Source organism: Ylistrum balloti, unplaced genomic scaffold (genome assembly GCF_031769215.1).
Source record: "Ylistrum balloti isolate Yb309-2 unplaced genomic scaffold, AGI_CSIRO_Ybal_v1 Utg371700, whole genome shotgun sequence".
Taxonomy (NCBI): domain Eukaryota; kingdom Metazoa; phylum Mollusca; class Bivalvia; order Pectinida; family Pectinidae; genus Ylistrum; species Ylistrum balloti.
The window spans coordinates 350,070-363,372 of record NW_026782857.1 but is presented as its reverse complement, the minus strand read 5'-3'; the positions used below and the strand labels follow the sequence as shown (position 1 = coordinate 363,372).

Below are 13,303 nucleotides of genomic sequence, written 5' to 3'. Positions count from 1 at the left end.
ACATGTAACCGGCTGAAGACAATTTTTTTTTTAAAAAACAAAAAAAATGTTTGTTTTTTTTTGTTCGAAAATTGACAGAAAAAAAACTTGTGATAAAGATCGCAACTTCGTTCAAATATGTTTAAATCAAAATCTTAATTAAATTTGTTTGTAACAGCTGATGTGAACATGATTAGTTTTCTAATTAAATCTTGACAATATTTGATAACTAGAGATTTCATGTTTGATTTCAAACAAAAATTTTTAAAAAGTGTTTCGGTAACTGAGATCTAAAATTTTACAAAAGACACAAGTGAATAACACCTTTAAATACAAATTTAGAGTTAGATGCAGCTGTTTCGTCCTTCTAGGACTTGTCAGTTATACTAAGAGCCTAAAGTTTGAAGCCAAGAAGGCGACTGTCGAAAATCCAAAAGTCAAAATCTAGATTGGGAGATGCACTAGACCCATACTCAATAAATTTTGTAATTTTCATGTCTGATGATTTAAGAACAAGTATATGTTTATAATCTGAACCGTGCCACTTTTCCAATGACATAAAAATTGTTTTCACTTTTGTTGTTTACGTCCCATTACACTCTTTTCCTCATTCCCTTCCTGAAATGTGCTGGCCTCCAGCGTCACCGAAGAGTCATGGAGGGTCGCGGCAGTTATCACTTTTCCATAAGTTAATTTGTATCGACATAATTCTATTCACTTGTATTTTGTACAAACCTCATTGGGGATACATGTTTCCAAGCTACAACAATCTAAGTGATGGCTGGGTTCATTGACTGATCACAGAATTACTTAATCTTATACTGCCATATATATCCTGACTAACAATTCACTAGAGAGACAAATCACTTATAAAACTCGCCTGTCTTACTTAGCATGGTTCAACACAACAAAAAATTGTCCTGTAAATACGTTATTTATCTGAACAAAACATACCCCGTAAAATCTAAACAAGATCGAAACGATCAGATTAGAGACACAAAAACAAAAATAAATGGAAGCAAATTGCATTTTTGTCATATGACGTTAAACAGTGATAACTGAACATGGCAGCGAACATAAATATTTACCGTCACACTGATGTAGTTAAAGAAAAATAACCAGTAGCAATTAAAATCATATATCTAGTTATCATGTTAGGAATGCCACACATCAGTTATCTAGTTATCAAGTTAGGATTTCCACACATCAGGTATCTAGTTAGCAAGTTAGGATTGCCACACATCAAATATCTAGTTATCATGATGCCACACATTAGATATCTAGTTATCAAGTAAGGATTGCCACACATCAAATATCTAGTTATCAAGTTATGATTGCCACACATCAGATATTTAGTTAAAAAATTAGGATTGCCACACATCAGATATCTAGTTATCATGATGTCACACATCATATATCTAGTTATCAAGTTAAGATTGCCACACATCAGTTATCTAGTTAAAAAATAAGGATTGCCACACATCAGATATGTTTTTATCAAGTTAAGACTGCCACACATCAGATATCTAGTTAAAAAGTTAGGACTACTACACATCAGATATCTAGTTATCAAGTTAGGATAACCACACATCAGATATCTAGTTATCAAGTAAGGATTACCACACATCAGATATGTTTTTATCAAGTTAAGACTGCCACACATCAGATATGTAGTTATCAAGTAAGTATTGTCACACATCACATATCTAGTTATCAAGATGCCACACAACAGACATCTAGTCATCAAGTTAGGATTACCACACATCAGATATCTAGTTATCAAGTTAGGATTACCACACATCAGATATCTAGTTATCAAGTAAGAATTGCTACACATCAGATATCTAGTTATCAAGTTAAGATTACCACACATTAGTTATCTAGTTAGCAAGTTAAGATTGTCACACATCAGATATCTAGTTATCAAGTTAAGATTGCCACACATAATGTATCTAATTATCAAGTTAAGATTTCCACACATCATATATCTAGTTATCATGATGCCACACATCAGATATCTAGTTATCAAGTTAGGATTATCACACATCAGGTATCTAGTCATCAAGTTAGGATTACCACACATCAGATATCTAGTTATCAAGTTAGGATTACCACACATCATATATCTAGTTATCATGATGCCACACATCAGATATCTAGTTATCAAGTTAGGATTACCACACATCAGATATCTAGTTATCAAGTAAGGATTGCCACACATCAGATATCTAGTTATCAAGTTAGGATTACCACACATCAGATATCTAGTTATCAAGTAAGGATTGCCACACATCAGATATATAGCTATCAAGTTAAGGTTGCCATACATCAGATATCTAGCTATCAAGTTAGGATTGACACATATCAGATATCTACCTATCAAGTTAGGATTGACACACATCAGATATCTAGTTATCAAGTTAAGATTGCCACACATCAGATATCTAGCTATCAAGTTAGGATTGACACATATCAGATATCTAGCTATCAAGTTAAGATTGCCACACATCAGATATCTATTCATCATAATAACATTACCACACATCAGACAAATATCTAGTTATTGTCCAGTTTAGTATCACCTTGCCTTCTGAATCCATTGCACGTTCCTGAACTTGTTACTCCCAAACTTAGTAACTAATTTGCGTCGGGCATCACCAATTACCTTTTTGTGGCTAGAGGAGGTTAGGAATCACCTCTTCATTTCATATATATATTTTTGAAGACAGCGTTCAATAACAACAAAGTCACCACATGCCACTTTCGATCTCTCTTGAGTTGAGTAAACAAAATCAAAACATTGACAATCAGTAGATCATACTGACATACAGTTAAACGTAGGAGTCGGTATTGTCTATTATATCAACATAGAACCAAAGTTTGACAATAACAAGCAGTGTTATATATGTGAACAGTGGTATCATCCAGGTCCATGGTTTGTCCTCGTCACATCAGCAGAAAATTGATGTCTGAGGATAGATTGTTTTAAACAAAATACTACAAACCTGTATATCATCACTATGAGCCCAATCGTCTCCCTCTAAAAAACGATTATAAATCTAATAGATTATATATAGTGTGGGTTTTTTTTACCTGTGATTTGTAAATGTTTGTTTAGCTGTTATGTAAATCTATGATTTGTAAGTATGTGGTTTGTGTATTTGTTGTGTTCATCTGTAATTTGTTCATGTGTTGGTTTTTTATCTCTAATTTGTAAATGTTTGTTTGTTTAGCTGTTGTATTTATCTGTCCTTCAAAAGAGTGGCATTTTAAACATTGTGTTCTATTCACCTATCGGGCCCCGCCTCTCTGGCTCCAGGGGCCTAAATATTTCTACAAAATTATTTCCCCTTTGACCAAGAATGTTTCAGACCAAACATGGACAAAATCTTATCATTCCTATAGAAGGAGTTAGATTTAATTGAATTTGCTCTATTTCCCCTGTTTGGGTCCCGCCCCTCTGGCTCCAAGAGACTCAACGTTAATACTAAATTGATTCCCGTTCACCCAAGAATGCTTCAGACCTAACTGCGGCAACATTCAATTATTCCTACAGAAGGAGTTGGATGTTAAACAATTTGCACTATTTCCCCTATTGGGTCCCGCTCCTCTGACCCCAAAGGTTCGAGACCTACCGTTTATACTAAAGTGATTCCTCTTCACGTAAGAATTCTTCAGACCAAATTTTGGCAAAAATTCACCGGACTAGGTGAGTTAACAAGGCGAAGATGTACAAAAGACACGCAAGGAAATGTCATTTTAAAATAAAATTTAGAATTAGAAACAGTTGTGCCAAATAATGAACTGATCTTCGAAAAGACTCCTAAAAAGACGTACATTAAAATCAATGATAACAAGACCTTGTACTCAGTAAGGAAAAGCGTCTTATGGTTTATCACAAACCAAGACAATCGAAAAAATGACCATGTTTCGTCAAATATGTTTTCAAGTCGCGTAAAATACATGAAATAATATTCCACATGCTAAATCGACTTATATAATACTATCCCTCATCAACTTACATATCGGGTTCTAGAGAAGGTGTTTATGTTCATTTCTATGTCTAGTTATTCAAACACAACACATATTGGATATTCTTCAGGATAACATCTTAGAACTCGATATGGCCTGTGTTACCTTTCCAGTACAAATACATACACATTTCGATACACTTAGCCTGATGCGAAAACAAAACACAGTTAACCAAGAAAGGGACAACGATTATTATTCTATTTATACCAATATTCAACTGGAATACGTTATTCGTACGTAGATAAACAAACATATTAAATTATTTTGGGATTTATCTGTATTATACGGCATCGAGGCCTTACTTATATTTTAACGAACTTTGCTTTTGATTAGCAAAACGTATATCAAAGGGTTAAAATGTTTGTAAACAAAGGACTTTATCATCACAAACATAAATTTTCATGGTAAATCATGCTACGTTATTCAATAATCTTTGACCTTTGACCTCGAGATGTTGTTACGATAATATGAAAAACACAGCTGAAAGAACATCTTCCAACAAAATAAGAAAACCCAACAAGGAAAAATATTTCCTTGTGTTAATAATATAGAAATATCAGTCCATTACTTATCAGAGGCTATCAAAGTACCAGATAAAAATTTTAGCATGAGATTGCCTATCTCTTATGGCTTACAGCTGTCCGGTAGCACAGTGTACATCGTCGGTAATTGCACAGAGCAACTTGTGTATTCTGTTTAATCCTTCGCTATCCGTTCACTACGACTACCAAGCATTGTTACAGACCATCACTCTCACCGTGTCTGCTGAATAATGAATGGCACTGAGACTGCTTATACTTGCCTCGAGATGCCTTCTCTAAGTTTATGCTTAAGTTATTACAATAATACCAATGTTCTGAATGAACACATCCATCCTTATTAAATCGTAAATCAATATTTATTGATTCCAATGATCAATTTTGGAATAAGCCTTCAAGTGTCTTAGAAATACAGATCGGTTTGACCCTGTAGGATAATGAACCGATCTTCTTTACCGCCTATAAGTGTTGTTTGTGTTAAGTAAATGGTACTCAGATACTTCGTGAAAAAATACTTAACTGAAATGCTTTATTGTTTTAATTAATTTGTATTGATTTATCTTGTAGAGAAACATCCGCCTGTAGTCACTAAAAATGCTAGAGCAGCCTTGCGTTACGTCTGGAACTATAAATAAATAAGTATCTTCCTGTGACACGTTCGTGTACATTTTAACTGACATTACAATGCATAATTGATATACATACACATAAAGAGATGTCACGACAGTATACACGTTTTCACAGTTTTATTATGCTATTTATTTCGCGATTGTGAATTACTTAAGAAAAACTTTTTTTACAATCAATCTTACATCATTTAATTGATTGTAAATTACTTTAAGCAAAATTCTTGTCATCAATGCTGTACATTTTCACTGACGGTGACTTACCTTGAGCAAAGCTGTTAAATTTACAGAAGAAACTTCCTAGAATCCATCCTTCGGACAGGTCATCGACAAGATACACCCAGCAACACCAGACGATGACCATAAGATCGGACACTGCCAAGTTAACGATAAAATAGTTGGTGGTTGTCCTCATTCTTTTGTTTTTGACCACCACTAGGATAACGAGAAGATTTCCTACCAGGGCGGTCAGTATGATAATAGCATACACAGAAATTTTGGTCACTACCTGTATAAACGGCTGTGCCTGTAGTGCCAATGGATAGTTATGAATACTAGAGTCGTAATAATCCAGATAGTCCTGCTCGTCTACCGAACTAGGAGTCATATTGCTCCCTGACGAATTCATCGAAAGTGCCATATTAGTTCTTCATAAACTATAATTCATATACATGTCCATTTAAACGGCAACACTTGCATCCGTAATTGCCCTTGAATAGTGAGTACAGCTGTTCTCTCACAGTGAGTTAAGGAATCGATCCACGTCATCTGGCTTTATCTGGCCCCGTCTTTAAACTCTAACAAGTGTTCTTCGCGGGGGTCTCCCTTCATCTGTTTCGCCAGAGTGAGCAAATCCCACACATCCTGACCAGAGCTGATTGTAAGGCACGACTGCTGTCACGAGCACTGACTATCACTCCGTTAACAGTTCTTTAACACTGGCGGATAGTAGTTGACACCAAAATGCCTATAGTTATGTGCTTCGCTGTTTTTGCACTGTCCTGTATGTACACGTCTGTGATGCTGACAAACTAAAGATGGTAGGCATCGAGTACAGGTTTCAGTGCAGAGCGCTTCTGCGGGGTGCGTCACACTCAATTTAACACAATTGCATTTAGCGATGATGCATATCTGTATTTACGTCAAACGTGGATATATTGCCTGGTGTATATGTGACGCTCTCCCACTGGTTAACTTCTTAAAAACACGTCTCTTGAAATAATAACAGATTTAAATCAAAAACACTTTAAGTTGGCGAACGTGTTGATGATATTACTGTAGAGACATTAACGGAAGCCCGATTTTATAACACTGCTGTTCTCTTGGTTCTCAAAATTGTTTGATATGCATTGTTTTTGTAAGTAAATAAGAAATCGACATTTACTTACGTACGGGGTATATATTTCAGCAGGAAGGGATGTAGATTGTATCACATTAATTAGAAGCGAATCGTCCTATCTATGGCAGTGTTCCACGTGTGATAAGTACCTGATAAATTTATTGCCCAAGGCTCCTCCTCATGTACAAATAACTTAATAACAAACACATGATGTGGAACTGCAAACAATTAACAACATGAAAAAATATACTTATTTTTTTTTCATAATTATGGTAATTTGTTTTTATTGTTATTTATGTAAAACACATTTACAACTGTTTTTAATCACAATAACGATGTACTATGCATAACCAGTTGAGTTTCAATATATTCTCTCGTCACGTCTAAACACTTAAGATTGTAAGGATGGTAAGTACACAGACACTTCATTAAAGGGTCGCGCGATCAAGACTACGTGTTGTTCTTGAGATTAGAAGCGGTAGAACTCCCACCTCCCGATCCGTGGTGTAGAGGGAGGAACTTTTCCATCCTCATGAAAGTAAATGAAAAGTATGTGTATTTGTATCTCCCATACATCATTAGTGACACGTAAAAACACGTAAAAACTGAAGAACGTATATAGAGAAATAATGGTACGTGTCCATCAAACAAAGAGACATATGATGTATTTGAACCTCAGTATCTCGAAACGACGTTTACCATAATGACGCCATATTACCATGTATGACGTCACACGGCCTTCTGTACTAATATTTATGACCGCAATGTGACGTTAACTGTCCAATCGGATATGTGGATGTAGATTTCGTTCTTAAGTGATATAAATCTCATTAGTAGCAATCAAACCAACACGACATTTAGCATGTTTTTAATACTTCTTTCAGAATTTAAACTTAGATCGCCTAATTACAGTTCTTATTTTATCATTTCACAAACAGAGTCCGCTTTCATTCTGGTGTTAACTATACACGAAATGGAGTTGAGGGAGACATGCACTTTCATTGTTGTTTTGCTGTCTGTTTGTCTGTTGTCACGTGTATCCTTGTCCATAACTATTACACCGTAAAACGCAGGACTTTCATACTTTGCAAATATGTGTTCCTTAAGACAAGGCCTTTCTGGTGGTATCAAAACTATAGGCAATAATACCTTGACCGCGACCTTTAACCTTAATCTAAAATATGTAACAATGGCCAAAACAACAGCATCATACGAGGAGGGATTTCATATTTGGTCTTAGTGTTTCTTTCTTGTGGTACCAAATTTTTTTCAGGCCATGTGGCCTTGACCGTGACCTTTGATCTACATTTGAAATTAAAAAAAAAAAAACATTACTTCAATGAAGACATCAGTGTTTCACAAAGTGTGCATATAATTAGCACATGCCTTGTACTGTACAAGTTTAGTGTCCCGCTTCAAAGTTTTGTTGCAACCGGGGGCATAGTGTTTTATAATCACATCATGTTTGTTTTTCTGTACGTACATGACAGTTTGGTTACTCATGGGATTTTTTACTCAGTATCTATGGTAACACTTTATCATACTGGTTATTGAAACAAACTTGAAAGCAGCTGAACAATGTATTTTATAAAGTACATATTGCGTTAAGTATTTCTGTAATGATAACTGAACTGTTAACAAGGCGTCCTGCAAGACTAATTTGACATCAAAAAGAAAGACAATTGAAGGTAAACTCGCATTCAATACACGTCGTGTTCTAAGACACTAATGCTAGGTTACGTGTCACTAATGTTGAATCAATATCAATAATTATGTATCACAGACAATCTAACCTCTTTGTCATACAGCAAGCTGAGAGCTGAACTAGCTGTACTCCAACTGGACGTTTGATTCTCTGATGAATAATTAAGATGACAGAACTGACTGAATTTGCAATGTGAATCGTAGGCATGCTCAAATTTTATTAGATTTTAATATTATCAATAATTTAAAGGAATAAGGGCAATAGGTCGAGCGTCTAAAAGCGGTGTCCAATGATGACGTCGTTCTGGTCAACCTTATGGCTATCATACTTACAGCTGTGGCACGGAGAAAGGTAAGACGCTATCAGCTATCTCCAATCCATATTTTTTTCAAATCTATTGCCCTTCGAGAAAGATTTTTAATCGAAAGCCTTATCGTATATCGTATCATGGTAAATTATTTTCGTGCAAGCCCTAAATTATGAGAAAACAAGATGTGTTTATGAAACACTATGCCCCTGGTTGCAATAAAAACTCTGAAGTGGGACATTAAAACTGTACTGTGTAAGTTATGTGCTAATTGTATGCACACTATGTTAAACACGTATGTCTTCATAGTTGTAATGATTTTTTTAACTTCATTACAAATGCCAGTCAAAGCTCAAGGTCAAAAGGAACACACATGCCAAATATGAAAGCCCTACTTCTTACGGTGCAATAGTTATGGGCAAGTTTAACGTTGACAACAGACAAAAAGACAGACAAACAGTCAGAATAAAAGACAATATAGATCGTGGGCATAAATATACAAAGAAACACACATAATACGGCTAGATAAAAAGCCCGCGGATTTAAGGACAACTAGAAAATGTCTGTAATACATGAATTCCCTTGTTAATACACATAGAAGTATGACGGGCTATTGTAAATGGTAAGTTAATGACCTTGAAACATTCGGGAGATTCTTATCATGTGTTAGACCACCAAGTATGTGATAAGTTTAATGAAAATCTTTAAAGGGAAAGATGTCACTGAAATAATTAAAAAAAAATCTCTGAAAACTTTCTGGAGCAGAGTCTTATAAACCCCCAAAGAGAAACTAGGTCAAGGCTCTCTCTTTGTTAACCGCTGTAGAACCTACGTATTCTATTGGGAAATCACTGAATTGATTGAAGTAACTTGTAGCAGCGCACACAAAGCGACGTGTTCAAAACAGGGGACAAGCTGAGTTGTCTCAAACGTGATACAAACCGACGTGTCTTTAAGTGACAAAGTCGATGTGTCACGACCTGGTCAAAGTCAATGTTTCTCAAATGTGATCAAATCCGACATGTCGAAGACGAACCATGTGATGTAACAGAATCGTTATTGATATGAAGTTGCTTGGATTTGAACCATGTGATGTTACAGAATCGTTATTGATATGAAGTTGCTTGGAGTTGAACCATGTGACGTAACAGAATCGTTATTGATATGAAGTTGCTTGGATTTGAACCATGTGACGTAACAGAATCGTTATTGGTATGAAGTTGCTTGGAGTTGAACCATGTGACGTAACATAATCGTTATTGGTATGAAGTTGCTTGGATTTGAACCATGAGATGTTACAGAATCGTTATTGGTATGTAGTTGCTTGGAGTTGAACCATGTGACGTAACATAATCGTTATTGGTATGAAGTTGCTTGGATTTGAACCATGAGATGTTACAGAATCGTTATTGATATGAAGTTGCTTGGAGTTGAACCATGTGATGTAACAGAATCGTTATTGATATGAAGTTGCTTGGAGTTGAACCATGAGATGTTACAGAATCGTTATTGGTATGAAGTTGCTTGGAGTTGAACCATGTGACGTAACAGAATCGTTATTGATATGAAGTTGCTTGGATTTGAACCATGAGATGTTACAGAATCGTTATTGATATGAAGTTGCTTGGAGTTGAACCATCAGATGTTACAGAATCGTTATTGATATGAAGTTGATTGGAGATGAACCATGTGACGTATAAGAATCGTTATTGGTATGAAGTTGCTTGGAGTTGAACCATGTGATGACAGAATCGTTATTGGTATGAAGTTGCATGGAGTTGAACCATGTGACGTAACAGAATCGTTATTGACATGAAGGTGCTTGGAGGCATTCCTGCTAATTACTCGTTATTAAAACTTGAATTAAAATAAAGTCAAGGCGAATTTTAATGGAACCAGTTTGATATGATATGTCATTTGCATCTCGGTCGATACCACAAATTAGGTCTTTACGGCGTTCTCTGATGTCAGAAAGACAATAACAGGATCTGCCAACCAAGAGCTGATCAACTTGTGAGTTATTGCTGCTCAGGCCCAAGCCTGCAAAGATATCGATGGGATGACAAACACGGTCGAAATTGTCTGTGTGTTGTATTTTTATGAACAGTTGCGTTCCCTCGAATCCGACAAGAAATCTTGATGATCATTTGAAATATTAGCACTAAAGAGCAAATACAAGTCAATTTTATCTTGATGCTAACAGGAGATTCCTTTTTTCCATAATGAAAGAGGTCACAGGTTAGCATTATGCATATCTGTAACCTCTGTTTTGTTTCTATGTTTACCATTAATTATCTATGTTGTATTTCTATGTTAAGAATATGTTTATCTTAAGCACAAACCGTGATAAAAAAAGATTGCTTTATCCAGAAAACGTCTGTTTCCTTTTACCAAAAAAACTTCTGTTTAAATATGTCTATGCCATACCGATGAATATCTTTCCGAAATATTGAGGTGCGAAACCCTTACAGATTGAATGTACAATGTAGTCACTAATCACTGGCGTCTGCTGATTCTATTACTACAGTCGACAATATTAATGTGATCAGGTTGGTCATTTGGTTGACGGTGTCATTATGACGTTGTCCAATGATACACTTGGTAAAATAACATCACAAACAACTTCTGTGAAATGCATAAAATATCAGAGATCGAACTTCCTAGGGAAATAACCTTTTGAAATAAGTTTTACATATACTTGAATATGCAATTAATCCTTTATATTGCGTGACGCCGAAGTGTGAATATTGCCCCCCAAGAATTTGGATACCTCCACGCACCACGGAGACCCCTATACACACAAAAACACCAACACTGATTGAAGTTGTCGTATCGTCCATCGGCGGCAATAGAAGGACAATGGTTTTATCACACGCGAATATTCCAGAGGGATCGCAATTGTTCAGAAAACATCAAAGTCGTCTTATGAATATCATTGTGTCTGAATTAGTAAGAACATTACCTTTCTGTTCTCCATTCTTCTGATTCTACACGCTACAGATTAAACACATGAATAAGAATCAACATGTGTTATTTATATAATATTCGTAGAAGTGACATTAGGTAAAGCATAACAGCTAACCAAACAGGTTTCTCAGAATCCGCTTACGAGTAAGCTGACATATATTGAATTCTGTTTACAGGGGAGCACTTTTCCAAAAGTTTCGTTATCTTTAAGTTTTTGTCGTATTACAACACTTTTTTGATAAAAAAAAACACAACAACAACAAAAACAAAAAACAAAAAACAAAAAAAACAAAAAAACAAAAAAACAAAAACAGGGTCAATGCACACGAGATATCAAGTACATTTACGATAGGTATCACAAATACCTTACCGTAATTGACCGGGTAATCAACATCTTATAGTCATCTCAAGCGTATGGCGGGTGACATATTCCACTTTGTTATTTCGTTATTTTGCTTCACTGAACATTACCTTGTTGCGACAGAATCGACATTGTAAAACCACCGAAAGATAATCCATATAATCAAAAGGCGTCAGCGTCACTTTCTTCATCGCCAACGTAGCAAAGTTACATAGCTGATGTATTTCACTTCGTTATTTCGCTCTACTAAACATTACCTTGTCGCAACAGAATCCCCATTGTTAAACCAACGAAAGACCCATTAAGGTAATTCATATGTTCAAAACACGCAAGTATCAATCATTTCTTTGTAGTGGTATGCTCTTCGTATTCCGTAAGGTAATACCATATTTCAAAATTAGATAAGTATGTCAACCATTAATTGGCATCGTCATTCAAATCATGCAGTGTAAGTTTGTATATCTAACAGTAAATGATTTTATTTATAGCGTGAAAAGGAAGGTAGGAATGTTACTATCAAGAAATGGAAAATTCAAATTAGAAAAATTAATTCATTGTGCTAATTCTAAAGATTGTCTGAGTTGTAAGATCGAGGAAACTATCTGATACAGACGAGATAATAGTGTCTTTGTTTCACATGCAGCAAGAGTTTGATCTTATTACTGAAAGTCGAAAACATCCTGTGCATATCTAAAAGTGTAGCTGGAAGACAAGGTATGATTTGTGTTAGCTGCCCTGGTGATCTCTTTGTTGATGATTTGGATGTTTGAAGGCTAAGACAAGTCAAACAAGACAGACGGATGTTTAATTTCCATAACAGAACAGCAGAGGTCATGAACAGTTTTAGCTATCGGCTTTTAAAATGTTCAATAATGTGAAAAGTCCAAAATACAGCTTATATCTTAAGAAACATCATGTATTCTATTTATCCTTCAACATTCATTGAGAATCTGGCAATCAAAACTTCAGCATTTTTTGTTCAATTCTTGTTTACCTGTCGTTGAACGCTGAATTTTTCTTGATGCCTTACGCCAAAATAATTGCTCCGCGTAGAAATGTAGTTCCAAACTTCAACGGATATGACACCAATTTTATTAACTTTCAAAAATAAATGTATTCATTACAACATATAAATTCACTTATTTCAACAATTTTTAACAGTAAATTCAGAAAGTAAACACTGTCGAACTACCGCACGTGCTAAAATACAGCTGTTTTCCGTCCCTACCGAATAGAGCAAAACTATATGTGGCAAGTGTATTCCGACAATGGCAGCGCTAGTTGTAGGGTTTAAAAAGTACAGATATATGAAAATGAAAGAAAACAGTGAACACACGCAATAAACAGGGCTAGAAGTATGGTACATTCCTTGTATTTACTGTAGGTGCAATCCGACTGTTCTTATTCATTGGGATTAAATGGGCTCTCTTGACAGAAGAGGGTTTCGA

General features: G+C 35.4%; 1 protein-coding gene across 1 annotated transcript in view; it reads right to left on the bottom strand.

The window, feature by feature from the left end:
• The window catches only part of LOC132563378 (QRFP-like peptide receptor), a 36,404-nt gene extending 30,588 nt beyond the window's left edge, over positions 1 to 5,816 (bottom strand). The window contains exon 1 of the mRNA XM_060228142.1: positions 5,441 to 5,816. Coding sequence (XP_060084125.1) covers positions 5,441 to 5,816 — 376 coding nt within the window. The remainder of the gene's footprint in view (positions 1 to 5,440) is intronic.
• Between the last annotated feature and the right edge of the window lie 7,487 nt (positions 5,817 to 13,303).